Here is a 16770-nt window from a genome sequence, read left to right on the forward strand (position 1 = left end):
CCGTATGAGGCTTATGCTAAATTTACAATAATTTCTATCGCCAAAGGTGCTTATTTGAGGGAAACGGAGGGGAAAAAACGGTGCATACGGCAAGAGAAGTTGTTATACCTTTTATTTAACGTTACTTGTATATTTGTTTCATAAACACCGCATCCGTACGGGGCTGTCATTGTTGTTTCGCGGCATTTGCACACGATGTAACTACAGAAGAGTCAAGTTTTAAATAGGAAAAATATTGAATTTCTTTGGTCATTTTCGAGACTGATTTGGGTTTGTGTAACATTAGCAACACATTATTAGCCTTTTAATAAAGTAGTCAAGCAAAATGCTAATCATATTAATTACCATTATGTGTCCGACATTGTAAAGAGCTATACCTTTGTGCAGCATTTACTGCAGTAACTTGAGCGAGTGGATCTCTGAGCTGGTGTGAGTGAGTGGAGGTGGGGATAATTTGCATATTCATGGATCCACGTATACTATATGAAGCAAGGGTGTAGAGTTACATTCAAGCTATTTTAAGACATGGCATTTTTTTCACAGGGGAAAAAAAACTGTCATTTTGGTGATCAATTTTAAGGGATAAAATTATTGGCTACAGGAAAATCCAGTTATGTCATTTTGATTAAACATTACGGTGTCAAAAACTTTTAAAAATGAAATAATTCAATAATAGATTCAAATATTCACAATAAGATCTATAACCTGCATTTAGAAAGTAGATATAACTTTAAATTTCATGCTTTCTTTAGCTGTTCCTTTTATTGTTAATAAGCTTACCTTATTTTGAAGAGCCAGATTTTGAAGTCATGTTGGTACAGGTATTGGTTATAATCTAATGCATTCAAGTATTAATAGTATTGTCTATTTGTTTCTGACTCATTCTGAATCTCTGTTTAAACAGAGAATCTTAATGCATTGTACATCTTATTAGCATTGGTTAGAGACAAGTGTCCAGACTTTGTTATAAGCCCTGAAATAATCCATAATAAATGAGTTACCTTAATATGATCATAAGAAATGAGTCATGTTTCTCTGTATTTAGTCCGTCCCGCAGTTGCTAGGGGAACTACATTCTTAGCCAGCAAACCCTGTACATCTGTCATGTACAATCAGTATACAATTATCATGGACAGTCTGGTCTATATCATCTCAATTGTTCTCATTGCAGACTGTGGTTTCAAGAGGTATATCAGTCCATTATGTTTGTAACATCATCAGTACGGTTTATTTTGAAATGTGATTTTTTTTTTTTATAACTTACAAAGGCAAGCATGACACTCAATCATTTGTACATAAATCAATAATTCATCATTGAATCTGGAAGAAATATAGCTATGCCACCATTTCATACTAAAAAAATTGATTTTAAATAAGTAGATAAAAGGTCTTTTGTCTTTTCATTAACAATGTACATAAAGTAAATGTTGTGCTACTGTTCAGTACTGCTTGATACAAGCACTTTAAACAGGGTTAAAAAGACATCCCATTTGGAAATCCTCATAAATTTAATACTTCTGGTCAATGTTCTGAGGTTGTATTTTTGTCTTGCTCGGACACAGTAATTTGCTGAAGGCTCTTTTAAAGCTGCTGTGGCACAGAGGATACAAGATTGGATTGATGGATGAGTTTATCCACAGCAGCCAGAACGAGATCTCATAAAGGTAGTGCTGGACGCACTGACCGTGACATGCAGCCCGAATGATCATCAACAGTGTGTAGGGTGCCCAACAGAGTCCAAAAACACAAACTATTACAGCTAGAGACTTTGCCACCTTCTTATCTCTAGATAGGCGAAAGCGGCTGGCCAGACTGGCAACCATATCAGGACGGTGTCTGTGTGATCCAGCCGAATGATCCACATAATGAAACTGTGCCTCACTGGATGTCAGGAGCGGGCCCCCGACCTGCAAAGGAGGCAAGTCTGCAATAGTGCTATCTCTTCGTTTAGTCTGTCTGCCATTGCCGAACTCGGCGGCGGACACTTTTGCAGTGGAAGCTAACCGACAGCACTGTGGCCTTGAGGGCAATTTTGCGACCCCACTTTCCTCTACAGGCCTCACAAAAAACACACGCTGTACATCGGCGGCTCTGAGCGGCTTCATCTTGAGGCTCCTAAGCCGAATGTAAGTCGGCTGTTCTTCTCTCACTGCGCATCTGTTGCGGATATTGATGTAAATGCTGAGGTTGAAATAAGTGACACTTATGAAAGGGGTGAAGAACTCGACAGTTGAGGCAGTCATCAGAAAATACCAGTTGAAGTAAAATTCGGCATAGCACTCCCCATCTGGCACTACGCTTCCTCCTGCGATGTGTTCCCAACTGATAATAGCTGGACCATAAAGAAGGAACGCGGCCAGCCACACGCAGAGCATCTTTAAAACGGCCTCTCTGGTGATCCCCTTCTGGCAACGGTAACTCACCTGGAATACAGATTTATAACTGAATTAATAGGCAATACACGTAGGGTTCGACAGAACAACAAAAGAACGGTGGAAGGACAGATGGACACAAAGAGAATTTGTACTAGAAAATAAAATGTCATCTTGTCTCTGGTTGCCAGATTAAATAATAAAATATGATTAAATGGATGTCTCAGCGCATTTATCTCAGAGGTAGATGTAAGAGGCGTCATGCTTTTGTGCGCTGATGCATACAGGGATATAAATGAATGCTGACAGATGATTGTTAAGTGTAAAAGTGTACATGGCATTTGTAGGTCTGTCCTACAGTATGCATGCATGTGTGATGTAAAAACGAATTTGTGTTGGATTGATTCATCTTTATGTGACCATGCAACTCCTGAATGAAACTGCCTATAAACAATGGAAATGTTCAAAGTGATATTTGTTTTATGTGGAAACCACATACAATCTGACATTTCTCATTTTCAGCATTACCATACTTTTTTTGTTTTATTCTCAAGGCATTCAAACATGTATCATTAGGCAATGATTTCCATCAATACTGTAGTATTGTGGTCTGTTAAGCTATTTGTAATTTACTTAGACATGATGTAATTTAAAAACAAAGTGTTTTTGGTGAAGTATAATCTCTGTATTGCACTCTACTTTGAAAACGTTTACGTTGATGCATGTTAAAGCACAAGGTCTCCCAGAATGAAAACTCGTCAGGTAATGTCATCCTTTACGCCCTCAGGTCGCTCAAAACCTATACCGTTTCGATCAAAAGATCTTTTTAAACTATGATGTCTAAAACATTGCCCTTTATTGTATGGATAAAAATACTGAGACATTTTTATAATATGTCATAACATCCACGTTTGGAACGACATGCGGGAGAGGAGATGACAAAATCTGCTATCATCCCCGTGTTATTGTTTAAAGAACTGTGTGTGTGTGTAGAGAGAGAGAGAGAGAATATTAATAATCTAAAGAACCCTTTTCCACCACAAATGCAGTTTTCTGCAATGGAAAGCATCCATTGATGGGTTATTATGGAACTATATGGCCACTTTGTGTGTGTGTGTGTGTGTGTGTGTGTGTGTGTGTGTGTGTGTGTGTGTGTGTGTGTGTGTGTGTGTGTGTGTGTGTGTGTGTGTGTGTGTGTCACTCACCGCTTTAGTGACGGACTGAAACCTGTCGAAACTGATGAGCACGATGTTGAAGACTGAAGCTGTGCACAACATATAATCCACTACCAGCCACAGTTTACACAGACCTCTGCCCAGCCTCCACTCGCCCGTCAGGACATAGGGAATATACACGGGGATGCAAAACCCACCTGAAAATCCATTAACATAGCTACATTTAAACACACTGCAGAGTTAAAACAAAAACTGACATGCAAACCGTGATCAATATCACTCACCGACAAGAAAGTCCGCTATAGCCAAATTTAAAAAGAAAAAGTTGCCTTGCGTGCGTAAACTTTTCTCAACCACAAAAGCTAAAATGACAAGCGCGTTCCCGAGCACCGTGGCGAACACCAGCAGTGTCATGAGAACAGTCAGGAATATGGATGTGGATGGAGAAAACTGGCCATACGGTGCACGCCGGTTATCAAATGTGTCGCCGAGACTAGTCGCGTTTTCTCTCTCCATCCCCGTCCAGTTGGACGACTGTGGATTTCCTGATTTCCACATGAATGAAACAGCTGTAGGTATCCCGGGAGAGTGAGCCACGGACAATAAAGAGGACTGCATGGTGTTGCCGCCGCTTTCCTCCGTCAACAAGCAATTATGCATGACAGTCAGCGCGTAAAATCTGCCGCGCCATCCGCGCGCACGAGTGACTGTGTGAGCTGCTCATTCACACAGTTCGGCGAGGGCGCTGGCGGCAGGTTTTTATACCGACGGAGCAACGCGTTCATTGGCTGCTTATTTAATGCTGCTCGGTCTGATGTCGATGTCTGCTATCCAGGATTACTTAAGAGTGTCAAACGCCCAACTCTTGTTGTCATCGATGTTCTGCATCTCTGATAACAGCCCAGTTTCACCACCTCCCACCACACGCCTAATTTTACTAAATAATTTCACACAATTTGATGTAAAATCAGATTTGTCCTTCTCTGCTGAAAAAAAGGGAATAGCTCAAACCGGCCTACGTTGTCTCCTTGTCTGACTAAGCTCTTAACTTGGTCTAGCTCACTAGCTGACCTAGCTACCTCACTAATATCCTCTCTAAAACCCGTACCTCAGCATGACAGATTGTTCTGTAGAATGTTATCACCGATAGTACGCCTGTTTAGTTTGTGTCATGAATGTGGCACTGTATCTCAGAGATGATCCTCATACACACAGGAAGGTAAAATCATACCATCTTATTTCAAATACAATTGCGGATAAATACTTTTTCCAGCGAGTAGGCTATTATTATTCACTTTGGGAGATTACCTTGCCATACCCTTGCCTAAAGGGGTCTGGAATAGCGGGTGACATTTAATTCTTACGGTCTCCCTGAACCACTAACCTAAAAAATTAAGTTTGACAGGTTGAGTTTTGCCTTTAAAACACTGTGCCTGCAATGAACTGCAAAGAAAAATGAATGCACAGGAAGGTCAAATAAATTCATGGACATTTAAATGTCACATCTCTTGAGAACCCACTAAAGAGACATGAAAGCCACGCCAGGACTAATGAGCAACTGCATGGACGATACACAGCTGCTCCTGAAACTGTGGGCTTCTTTATTATTATTACAAAACACAACAGAAACTCTGTGCACGGTTGCCTATGTGCTTAATTATTTGTGATTTTTTTTAATGCAATATGACATAAATAATTTCATGTGTAATAGAACATTTAGCTTTTGTTTTGAAACAATGTACTTCTGACAATATATATATAGCTTTTTTTTTTTTCAGAATGCGTTTCTAAATAATCATTTCGTCTGAGTCCTGGCATTGAAGTCATATTACAGGCCAGAGAATAGCAGGCAGAGGCAGCGTAATTATGGTCTGTGCATGGGGAATGAACCGACTGACCACTGGACTGAAGTAGGGAGCATTTCATCTTTTGAGCATCTTATTTGTAGAGATGGGTCATTGTGACTCGTCAGATTCGTTTCTGGATCTGTAGTTCCATTATTGTAGTTTTCAACAGCACAAAAGCATATCTGTAGATCGACACCCTGTGAACTTGTTTCCGTGACAGAGTAATGAGAGAGTGAGAGAGATTCATGCAGCACATCTCTGTGTACAGATGTGCTGAGAGATGGCACACAAAAGAAACTGTAATGGACTGAAATGAACAATATGGGCAGCAGTGTGTCTGATGCAAAACTTAACATGCACAAAACTTTGTTAATAACTTCTGTCAGTCAGCTATTGGACAATGCTTGAAAAACATCTGGATATGAAGGGGATATAGACAACAACAAGATGGTACAAAACCTACTTGAATTCGCCAAAATAGAGATAATCATGGTGCTTGTGTTATGCCAAACAGTAACAGATGTGTTCTCTCTCCACCCACTAACATCATCATAGACTCTCTCACTCTCTCTGCTCACCTCATTCACAAACACTCACTAATTCATGTTAATTGCAAGAAGTGGGGGCCGTAGGCATATGAATGGCGGTTTTGGAAGCAGCACATAATTATAGGCTGAAGTTTTTGGTCTTCCTGTTCATCATTTTCTCTTGGCTTTCACATATTTCCTCATAGGAAGCAGGCGTCTTTTCCACAAAAGGAAGAAAGATGGCTTTGTCAGAAAAGAAAAAACGATACTCAAACTCTTTTTTCACACATTTTTGTGTTTTCAAGTTTTTAATGTAAATGTAAATATAAGAAGAAGAAGAAAAGTAATTTGTAAAAATATCCCATACTAGATTTTATACAAAGTATACCGACTTAAGTTAATTTGTCTGATGCTCAACTGGGATGGAGGTGAAATAGAAGAGACCTACACAAAAAGAGATATCAGGGATGCAAACGGGTGAGGGGTATAAATGGTGAGAAAATTGCGTGGATAGAGAAAACATTCTCCGAGGTCAGGACACTTATATATACACTCACCTAAAGGATTGTTAGGAACACCTGTTCAATTTCTCATTAATGCAATTATCTAATCAAACAATTACATGGCAGTTGCTTCGAAGCATTTAGGGGTGTGGTCCTGGTCAAGACAATCTCCTGAACTCCAAACTGAATGTCAGAATGGTAAAGAAAGGTGATTTAAGCAATTTTGAACGTGGCATGGTTGCTGGTGCCAGACGGGCCGGTCTGAGTATTTCACAATCTGCTCAGTTACTGGGATTTTCACGCACAACCATTTCTAGGGTTTACAAAGAATGGTGTGAAAAGGGAAAAACATCCAGTATGCGGCAGTCCTGTGGGCGAAAATGCCTTGTTGATGCTAGAGGTCAGAGGATAATGGGCCGACTGATTCAAGCTGATAGAAGAGCAACTTTGACTGAAATAACCACTCGTTACAACCGAGGTATGCAGCAAAGCATTTGTGAAGCCACAACATGCACAACCTTGAGGCGGATGGGCTACAACAGCAGAAGACCCCACCGGGTACCACTCATCTCCACTACAAATAGGAAAAAGAGGCTACAATTTGCACAAGCTCACCAAAATTGGACAGTTGAAGACTGGAAAAATGTTGCCTGCTGATGAGTCTCGATTTCTGTTGAGACATTCAGATGGAAGAGTCAGAATTTGGCATAAACAGAATGAGAACATGGATCCATCATGCCTTGTTACCACTGTGCAGGCTGGTGGTGGTGGTGTAATGGTGTGGGGGATGTTTTCTTGGCACACTTTAGGCCCCTTAGTGCCAATTGGGCATCGTTTAAATGCCACGGCCTACCTGAGCATTGTTTCTGACCATGTCCATCCCTTTATGACCACCATGTACCCATACTCTGATGGCTACTTCCAGCAGGATAATGCACCATGTCACGAATCATTTCAAATTGGTTTCTTGAACATGACAATGAGTTCACTGTACTAAAATGGACCCCACAGTCACCAGATCTCAACCCAATAGAGCATCTTTTGGATGTGGTGGAACGGGAGCTTCATGCCCTGGATGTGCATCCCACAAATCTCCATCAACTGCAAGATGCTATCCTATCAATATGGGCCAACATTTCTAAAGAATGCTTTCAGCACCTTGTTGAATGAATGCCACGTAGAATTAAGGCAGTTCTGAAGGCGAAAGGGGGTCAAATACATATTAGTATGCTGTTCCTAATAATCCTTTAGGTGAGTGTATATAGTTACATTTACTTTTCATGCTCATTTCTAGAAACTATTAAGTATCTTTACATCTGCCTGAAAACTAATTCTAGGTAAGAGGTAAACAAGTTTTTGTGTTTTATGTAGGGAAAAACAACCCTTTATAAAACTCAAAAAAAGGATTCAATAGTTTTGGGAGCTGAATACATAAAAAAACAAAAACAAAAACGACAACAACCAGATAAAATATAACACACAAATAACACTCAAAACTGATAACTGAAGATCCCACTGGCTACAATTGCATTAATATGGGATACTTTTTACACCACCTCGTAAGTTAAAGGGATAGTTCCACCAAAAATGAAAATTTGATGTTTTTCTGCTTACCCCAAAAGCATCCAAGATGTAGGTGTCTTTGTTTCTTCAGTAGAACACGCAAGGTCAAAATACCAGCGTGGTCATAGATATATAAATAGATGCCTCCTTAGTGCAGATCGGTCGAATGAGGAATCTATGTATATATTTCTATGATCGCGCTGGTATTTTGACCTTACTCGCAGGAAGTTATGGCGGTCTGGAGAGCTGATGACATTCGTTTGATATGAGGTGAAATAATAGCATAAATACCGTTCGGTTTCTCGCAGAAACCGATTGTTTCGTGTCTTAAGACATCAGCGTGTCGCCACGAGCTGCAGGGTTTAATTTGAAGTTGTCTGTGCATGTTTTTTTTACTCTAATAGAATTAGACCCCATTCACATGCATTATACGACTGACAGACGGCAACGGTTGGAGTTAAAAATCTTCATTTTTGTTCTACTGAAGAAACAAAGACACCTACATCTTGGATGCCCTGGGGGTAAGCAGAAAAACATCCCATTTTCGTTTTTGGGTGAACTACCCCTTTAAACCCTATTTCTTCTGATGTTAAGCCACCAGAACTTCGAGGGCCCGCTTCTTTTGTTTTGCTGCATGTCTTAGCCTTGCCCGTTTTCTTTGACACATTTATTTTATTTTTTTTAACGTTTTTTTAATTGTATTACCTTGTAATGTCACTCTTCACAAAACGAGAAGAAGAAAAAAAGATCAGCCTGAACGGAGCAAAAATCTGAAGAAAAAAAGGAAAAAGTTATTTTCTGCTAGGACATTTCTTTTTTTTTTATAATCATTAGGAACATTGCTTCATATTAACACAGGGCTCTTTTAGTAATAACTTTTGTTATTTTTTAGTGTACATATAATGAATTTTTTTTGTTCAGTAGAAAGAGTTATTTCTATAGGCTACCATTCTTTCATTTATGCTACTTTCACTTTCTTTATTGGAAACGTATCCTTACATTTGCATAATAAATTGCTTGTGATATTCCTCATTTTTAGTCACTTTGGATAAAAACATCTGCTAAATGACTGAATGCAAATGTACATCATTTGCATGTATATTGGACCCTCTTCTTCCTAAAAACCACCACTAGTTAATTTGTTTATAGCATGATGATTCACTTTCCATTATTCCTCAAAAGTCCCCAGTACTCTTGAGGTCGGAATGTTCAGCCTGGTTTGGGAGATGTTAGCGCTGATGGTGCTTATGGGGGAGGTGTTGGAGATTGACAGCTACAGTATGTGTGGGCTGAAGGAATGATTTGCTTTTAGGGACAGTAGCTATAGACAACCATGCTTCCTGGAAGATGGAGATATAAGGTAATTGCACCTGCAGGGGTGAATCTATTGAATGTTAGTCATTTCTACTCTCATACTACTCCATAATTCACTTTATACTCTTGCCGCCGGTTCTTTACTCTTAACAAGTTTTGCCCTCCGTTATGTTTAATTCTCTTTGTGCATGCTTTACCCTCAAATGACCATTAAAGGCTTGATTGAGGTTTACATCTGCATAGCGGTTTTGCTGTTGTGTGCTTATGAATAGGCATAAGGTCAACATGAAAGCAAGAGTGCTTGTGTTTCAGTGCCCTTCAAATGCTTTGAATGATCATGCAGGACATGCAACAGGTGCCTTTGTGGCCTAATTAGAGGACAAGACAAGTGACTCTTTCAAGTGAGTCAATCATTACTGAATAATGGATGACGAGTCCCAGAAAAAAAAGCCATCAAGCCATTCTGACCCAAAATTACCCAGTCACATTCTTTATTAGTGATTAACTGCATACTTAAATACTTACTAATACCGCAAACATACTTGATATCAGTTCTGGGCAGTAATGAATGAATGTAGCTACACAATCTTTTTATAGTATAACATTACATGATTGTACATTAGCTTGTGTTTTTAGTCAAGTCTAGCCTTTAATGAAGTAGCAGCTCTAGTAACGATAAATTTCCAACGAGTCACAGCACATTTCTTACTGGACACTACAGTTTCAACAACAATAATTATGTGTAATTATAAGCAAACTTCCCAAAATAAATACATATTGAAATACAAATTTTAAGATAGCCAAACTACCGTTTCAAAGACGCTTTGTATTTATTTTGGGAAGTAAATATTAATAAAGCGAACATTAATAAAGATGAATAAATACTGTAATAAATGTATTGCTCATCATTGCTATTCATGTTAGTTAATGTATTAACTAATGTTAACAAATTAGACCTTATTGTAAAGTGTTACCTTTTTATACTGTAGATAAAATAAAAAATATAAGCATGTGGTGTATATGAGATGTAATTAGCATGGTCAGACATCCTCTATTACTGAATCTCTTTCAACATTTAATCCCCACTTACTGTTCATGCTCATTTTACAGTCGGTGCTTTTAAAATCATTCTAAATGGCTTTTCAAAGGAGAAAGCATTCGCTCTGCTCTTTTGCTGTGTTAAGAGTCAGCACCGTCTTGGTCTGTAATTTGTGTGTGCAATAATGGACAAGGAGAGAAAAAGCTAGTTATTATGCAAGTTTGTGCACTAGCTGTCTTAATCTTATTCATTTTACACCTTATTCCTTGACTATCAACTACTATGTGGTGACTTTAAGCATAGTGATGATAGATCATGAGGTATCAGATAGATCTAACATGTGTTCACTCTCTGACATGAAGGTGAATTAATGACATTAGTAAGAGTAAGTGATGACAGAATTTCGATTTTTGAGTGAACCATCCCAATAGGCTAATTTGGTTGTTCTATCCCTTTCATGTCTCTCATCACTGCCATCTCGTGGCTGTATAGAGAGACTCGAAAAGGGGTTGGTAAAAAATATTGGTGAAAGTCCAGAGTTGTTCAAATTGTCCAAATTAAGTCAAGTTAAAATAATGATAATGGAAAGGTTACAGTTATGCCATCATTTACGATTGCTACATAATCTCTAGAACAGTTAATTACTAAAAAATAGTATTATTCATCATTGTGCTTAGCCTACAACTGTTTTTTTTTTTAGTGTAGCTCTAGTCTATACGGTCTACACAGAGCACGAGCTTGCTCATCTGAAATGGTGCTTCCTGCGCCACCTAGCGTTTGACCGCGAAAGCGCATTGTATCGCCAACAAGCAGAAGGTATGTAGGCTATACAATAAATCTGTTCTGCAATATTCAGCGGACATCCATAAATTACATTTTATAAAGAGGGAGAGTCAAGAGTATGAATCTTGTCCAGAAAATTAAGCATATTTTGATTTGAGATTTAGAATTTTGGAAAAACACAGCAAAATGTCACCACTATTATCAAGTGTTCAAGTATGCTTTGACTTTATTGCAAAGCCTAGCACATTAAGCAACTTGCCAGTTGTGGATAAATGTGGATGGATACATCATTGTCAGAGCAACCCGCTGACACACTCCGGTACTCCTGTAGCTCACAGAGCCCTGGAAATTACCTGCAAATACACACTTAGAAGTCAGCAGTTGCTTTGACCTTTATAAAAGCCTTCCCAGTGCACTAGAAGGCTGGACTACAGTTTGTCTCAAATTTAAATAGGTTGCTGTTTGAAAATGAATAATAATAGAAAAATCAAACAGGAAAAATAAATCTTATAAATCTCAAGCTTTATTCTATGTCCATTTAGTGAAAGTCATGTGGAATATATTATATATATATATATATATATATATATATATATATATATATATATATATATATATATATATATATATATATATATATATATATATTTCACCACTGTGTTCTCACATAAGCGTGATATTTGTCTACATTCTTCAAGAATGTGACAAAAAATTACAGAACATCTTCAGCACACCATCTGTCCTTTTCTTTGCCAAGAAAATTTATAAAAAATATTTTGCAGGTTTCTCCACCGTCAAGAAAGCACATGTCAGTGAGTGGAAAGAGAGTTGGCCTTTGTCATCAATTAAACGCATTTCTTTTAAAATTCTTAAAGAAATAAACTCAAGGCAGGCAGGTAACAGCAAACAACTTTACATAATGGTGACTGGACAAAGACTGAGTGAATGGGGAGAACTAAATAGCAAACAGAAACGAGATTAACAGGACACAGCTGAACAGAACTTAACTAATGAGGGTAACCAAGGAGACAGAGTGGTGGGAAACTGAAACAAAGAAACATGTGACAAACGAAAACAAACTGAAAGTCCATTAACTAAAACAGAACATAACTGTGACAGTACCAGGGGGGTATTCCAGAAAGCAGGTTATGTGACATACCCAGGTATGTTTAAGAGTAAGTTAGTGGATAACCTCAACTTTCGGTTCCAAAAACGGAGATAACTTTCAGGGTAACCATAGCAACTCTCTGAATATAACCTGCTCCGGATGTTATGTTCCAGGGTTAGTTTGCTTAAGAGGTATTCAGATGTGTTTTATATAATTAATATAGTTATTAATATAACCAAATGTGTTTCAGTTATATAATATACAATATTATATATTAATTCTAAAGAATTCGAATAAATAAATTAAAAATAAGTTTGTTAATTCAATTCAAATATTTTTATTATTTATTTTATTGTTATCTCACACATGGATCTGCATTCAATTAATTAGCTTCAAATAAACAATATAATCCTTATTTTCAGTGAATAAAGATTACTTATTAAAAGAAAACATTGAAAAAATGATTGCACAACCACCAAATAGGTGGCGATGTGCACAAAGCAGGTGATGTAAATCGCCAATAAACAAAAGAGGAAGTAGAATGGCATGCTTTTTCTTAGCGTCTGTTTCCATGGTGAATCATCGATTCCTTGCTCTGTTGAGAATGTCTTGTGTGTTAACCTGGGGCACGTTCAAAGCTCAAACCGGTGCGCAACGTTTTGCTACGGTTTCCGGTTGAACGTCATGTTTCCTGGAAACGGTGTGCAACGGGTTTGAGATGCGTTTGATCTCGTTTGGTGGGTGTGTCAAAAATGTCAGCCCAATCAGCGGCAAAATGTATATAAACCACGCGGTATTAAAGAGACAGCTCACACAATGGAAGTAAAGTTATATATATAATCAACATTATGATGTATTTATTTACATCTTTAGCTTAATTGCAAGGCAAGTTTATTTATATACCAAATTTCATATATGGTAATTAAGTGCTTGACATAAAGTGAGAAAGAAAATACAAGCTATTAAAAAAGTAAGAACTAGAAATAAAATGATTTAAGTTAGAATTGATTACCAGGAGATGAAAAAGGTTCATTAAATGGGATTGGGATGTTGTCTTTTATTCTGGACGGCAAGGGCAGTGATTGCATGTATTTTGCAGTATTTATATCGATTTCATCAGGCTCCGAAAATTCCACAAAAAGAACACAAAGAATGGCCTTCTCGGCTGCCATAGTTACAACTCTTGCGTCAACAGAACAGGGTGTTCAACGCAGCACCGTTACCGTTTAAAAAACGTTTTGCAACGTTTTGTCGGGGCTGAACGCAGCCCAGGAACATACTCTGAGTTATCTGAACTTACTCCGGGACTCGTTTGCACAATAATGTTATCGTGGGCACTTCAAAATACCGTGAATAATTATTTATTCAGAATTATTCAGATTTTAAGAATGCATTTTAAGAATACTTTACCCATCAACCGCTTAAAATGAACAACACGTCAAAGAGGAACACGCATTGATGTAAACAAGACCGTGCATGAGCCGAGCACATGGCGGAATGAGTGAAGGAGACGCGCTGAAGTGCACATTCACTTGGACAGCAGAGGGCGCTGACGGAACAGCAGAAATGCAGTCGTTTCCCCGGTAACCCTCGTAAACAAAACGATACGGTGAAAAGACTTAAAGGGGCTATATGCGTTTTTCTGAAATTTAAACTCGCGACTGACACCTGTGGCCAAAAAACAGAACTGCTCTTATTTTCTGCTCGCTCTCGCAGCGGTGGTGACGTCACATCCGCAGACAGCGCGGGAAAAAAACGACCCGCCAGAAAATAGGAAAAAATAGGATACAGGCTTATAGGTGCACCCACTGTGAGCGGACATAATGATGTTTGAGTCATAGAGATGTTTGAGTCATAAATGGTCAAATAAAAAGGCTATTGTTACGTTTATTTTGCCGGAAAAAGTTGCATATAGCCCCTTTAAGGCAATTCAAACTTAAAGGGGGGGGGGAAACACTCAGTTTCAGTCAGTCTCATGTCAATCTTGAGTACCTATAGAGTAGCACTGCATCCTGCATATCTCCGAAAAGTCTTTATTTTTATTATAATTATAAAAGAAAGATGCGCTGTTCCGAGTCTTTCCGGAAAAAGCCGTGCAGCTGGGGGCGTATCGTGTGGGCGGAGCTAAAGAATGTCGAGCGCGCGCCGCTGTTACTGTGTTGCGTGCGTCTGAGAGCTGCGTCATCCCTAGAAGCGGAAAAAAACTTTATTCAACATAAAAAATGGCTTTTAATCAGATACAGCCATACATCTATGATCCGGAATCAGACCCAGAGGCTGAAGTTGAACAGGAGCAGCAGCAAAAACGACTAGAGCAGGACGTCGACTATGTGGTATAAGTTACACTAACTATATAATATGTTTAGCGGCTTGTGTTATTTAGAACACCATGTCAAGCGCGAGTGTTACAATGTGTGTGTGTGTGTGTGTGTGTGTGTGTGTGTGTGTGTGTGTTTACGCGTGGTTTGTGAAGACATGATTTGTAGTAAGCGGACTGGTTTTGCGCGTCAGGCTAGTGTTTACATAGAAAGACATGGAATAGTAGCGCATTTGAATGAAGAACCGCGCTTATTTAGTTCAACATATTTCCCCATTCTTTGTGTATTGTTGTTTGGAGTGCTTTTACAATACACAAACATACACATATAGTGGCCAGCTAAACAAATGTACACAATATACATCGCATGCTCCATTGATCAATACGTGATCATGTTTGGGCTAACGTTACTTGATGGGCATAGGCAAAAACAGACATTTGAAGCAGTCAAACCTGCGGTTCCAACGTTGGGACCTTTATCGTTGGGACCGCTCCATCCTTCAGTATTAGGCGATCTGAAAATCCGGCGTCGAACTGGGCCTTGTTTATAAAACAATCGGCACCGAAATGCAGGGAACAGACATAAATATTTGCGCAACTCAGTTGTTGATCCGGAAAAGCAAATTCCATCTGTACGAGCCAGCGCTTTGATGGGCGTAGCCTATTGCTTTCACGCGCTCTCTCTCGCGCGCGCGTGCGCGCGCTCTTCCGGTAGAATTGTCCGTACGGCCCATATAAGGAAATTCCGCCCTGTTGACGTCAAGCGGACCCATGATCGAAAAAAACTTTCCGAAACTTATGACTAACAGGAAGTACTAATTTTGGCAAAGAAATACTCCCATCAAACGTCCACCGTAGCTTATGAAACGGTGTCCATGTTTAGCATGGGAATCCAAGTCTTTAACAGTGCCAAAAGATCAGTATGCATGAAACAGCATTTCACCCCCCCTTTAAACATTTTATATTTTAATCTGGACTAAATTACATGCCCTAGATATTGTTTGAATATGTTCTGACTGTTGTTCAGTCACACACTTTACAGTAAGTCTACATTATTTAACATTAGTTCATTCATTAACAAACTGACAATGAAAAATACTTCTAAAGCATTTATTAATCTTAGTTAAATGTACATTTCAGCATTATTAAAATCAAAAGTTGTAACTATTATTTAATGGAACTGAGCTTACACTAACTAACAGTTGCTTTTTTAAACTAACAGTATCAAAGAAGAATAACTTCTGTAAAAATGTAGCTATTCATTGTTTGTTAATGTTAATGCATTAACTGGTGAGACATTATTGTAAAGTGTTACCTATTGTTCTTTATAATTCTTTTGCACTTAATCTATTTTAAATATTTGTTTACTTTATAAATTTTTGTGTATTGCTTTATTGTATTTAAATGTTTGGTTCTTTTGTTATAAAAAAGTTATTAAACCTGTTATAGTATGACAACACTTTTTTTGCAACTTATTTCAATATCGTGATAATTCTGTAAACGTGATAAAAGCTTCAGCAATTAATCGCAACATGAAAATTTGATACCGGCACATGCCTAAATCTAAAGTGCAATGCAGCTGCACAGCAGACCTAGGCAGAGCGTACTAGCGCGCTGATTGGCTGTGCTGCGGCAACTGCACAAACCTATGGCGAGGCGGCTGAGGAGTGCACCAATCGGGTCGCTTTGCGCCCAAAAGCACGTCAGACACCACCTAAATTTGCATATTTAAGCTATAAAAGCCCATGTTACGCCATAGGATTCAGATTTAATCTCCTCAGCGGACTCACCCTTCGCTGATCTCCAGAACTGTGAAGTCACCGCCGTTGACAAGCCTCCAGCGGAACCACCTCTGCTCTACGGGCTCGGCTCGGCTCGGAGGTCCAAAACCAGAGTGGTTGTTATTGAGTGCACTCATTCAATCCCACATTGCACCGCAATAACGAGTGTACAGCCGATGTACACTCAACGGCTGTCTGAATTCACTCACTCGTTTTCATCCACTCCTTCAAGTGAACTGTATTAGTGGACTAACGTAGGAAATAGTAAATGAGGGTTTAGGGGGTGATTTTGGATTCAGCCGGGGTCTCCCGCTCTCAATGCGCATGACCACCCACTCCGTGTTGACCCTCGCGCTCATGCAGACGCGTTAGGTATAAACATGTTTACATTTTAATAATTTTAGTGTTTCCCATGGTTGTGTTGACTTTTCTGCCTCTATA

The 16770-nt window shown here is 38.8% G+C and overlaps 1 protein-coding gene across 1 annotated transcript; it reads right to left on the bottom strand.

Annotated features, from left to right (window-relative positions):
- Positions 1–1208: 1208 nt before the first annotated feature.
- Positions 1209–4282, bottom strand: hrh3 (histamine receptor H3). The gene is made up of 3 exons (XM_079845337.1): positions 3832–4282; positions 3578–3744; positions 1209–2423 (listed from the first exon to the last, which is right to left on the bottom strand). The coding sequence occupies exons 1-3, from the start codon at positions 4205–4207 to the stop codon at positions 1509–1511; spliced, it is 1458 nt and encodes a 485-aa protein (XP_079701463.1). The 5' UTR covers positions 4208–4282; the 3' UTR covers positions 1209–1508.
- Between the last annotated feature and the right edge of the window lie 12488 nt (positions 4283–16770).

The sequence above is a fragment of the Gobio gobio genome (assembly GCF_949357685.1).
Source record: "Gobio gobio genome assembly, chromosome: 2".
Taxonomy (NCBI): Eukaryota; Metazoa; Chordata; class Actinopteri; order Cypriniformes; family Gobionidae; genus Gobio; species Gobio gobio.

Excerpts from the sequence above, each read along its gene's own strand:
- hrh3 (XM_079845337.1), bottom strand. The coding sequence starts at position 4,207 with ATGCATAATTGCTTGTTGACGGAGGAAAGCGGCGGCAACACCATGCAG. Across the intron at positions 3,745-3,831 it reads TATAGCGGACTTTCTTGTCG|GTGGGTTTTGCATCCCCGTG; the intron begins GTGAGTGATATT and ends ATGGATTTTCAG. Across the intron at positions 2,424-3,577 it reads TTCAGTCCGTCACTAAAGCG|GTGAGTTACCGTTGCCAGAA; the intron begins GTGAGTGACACA and ends TCTGTATTCCAG.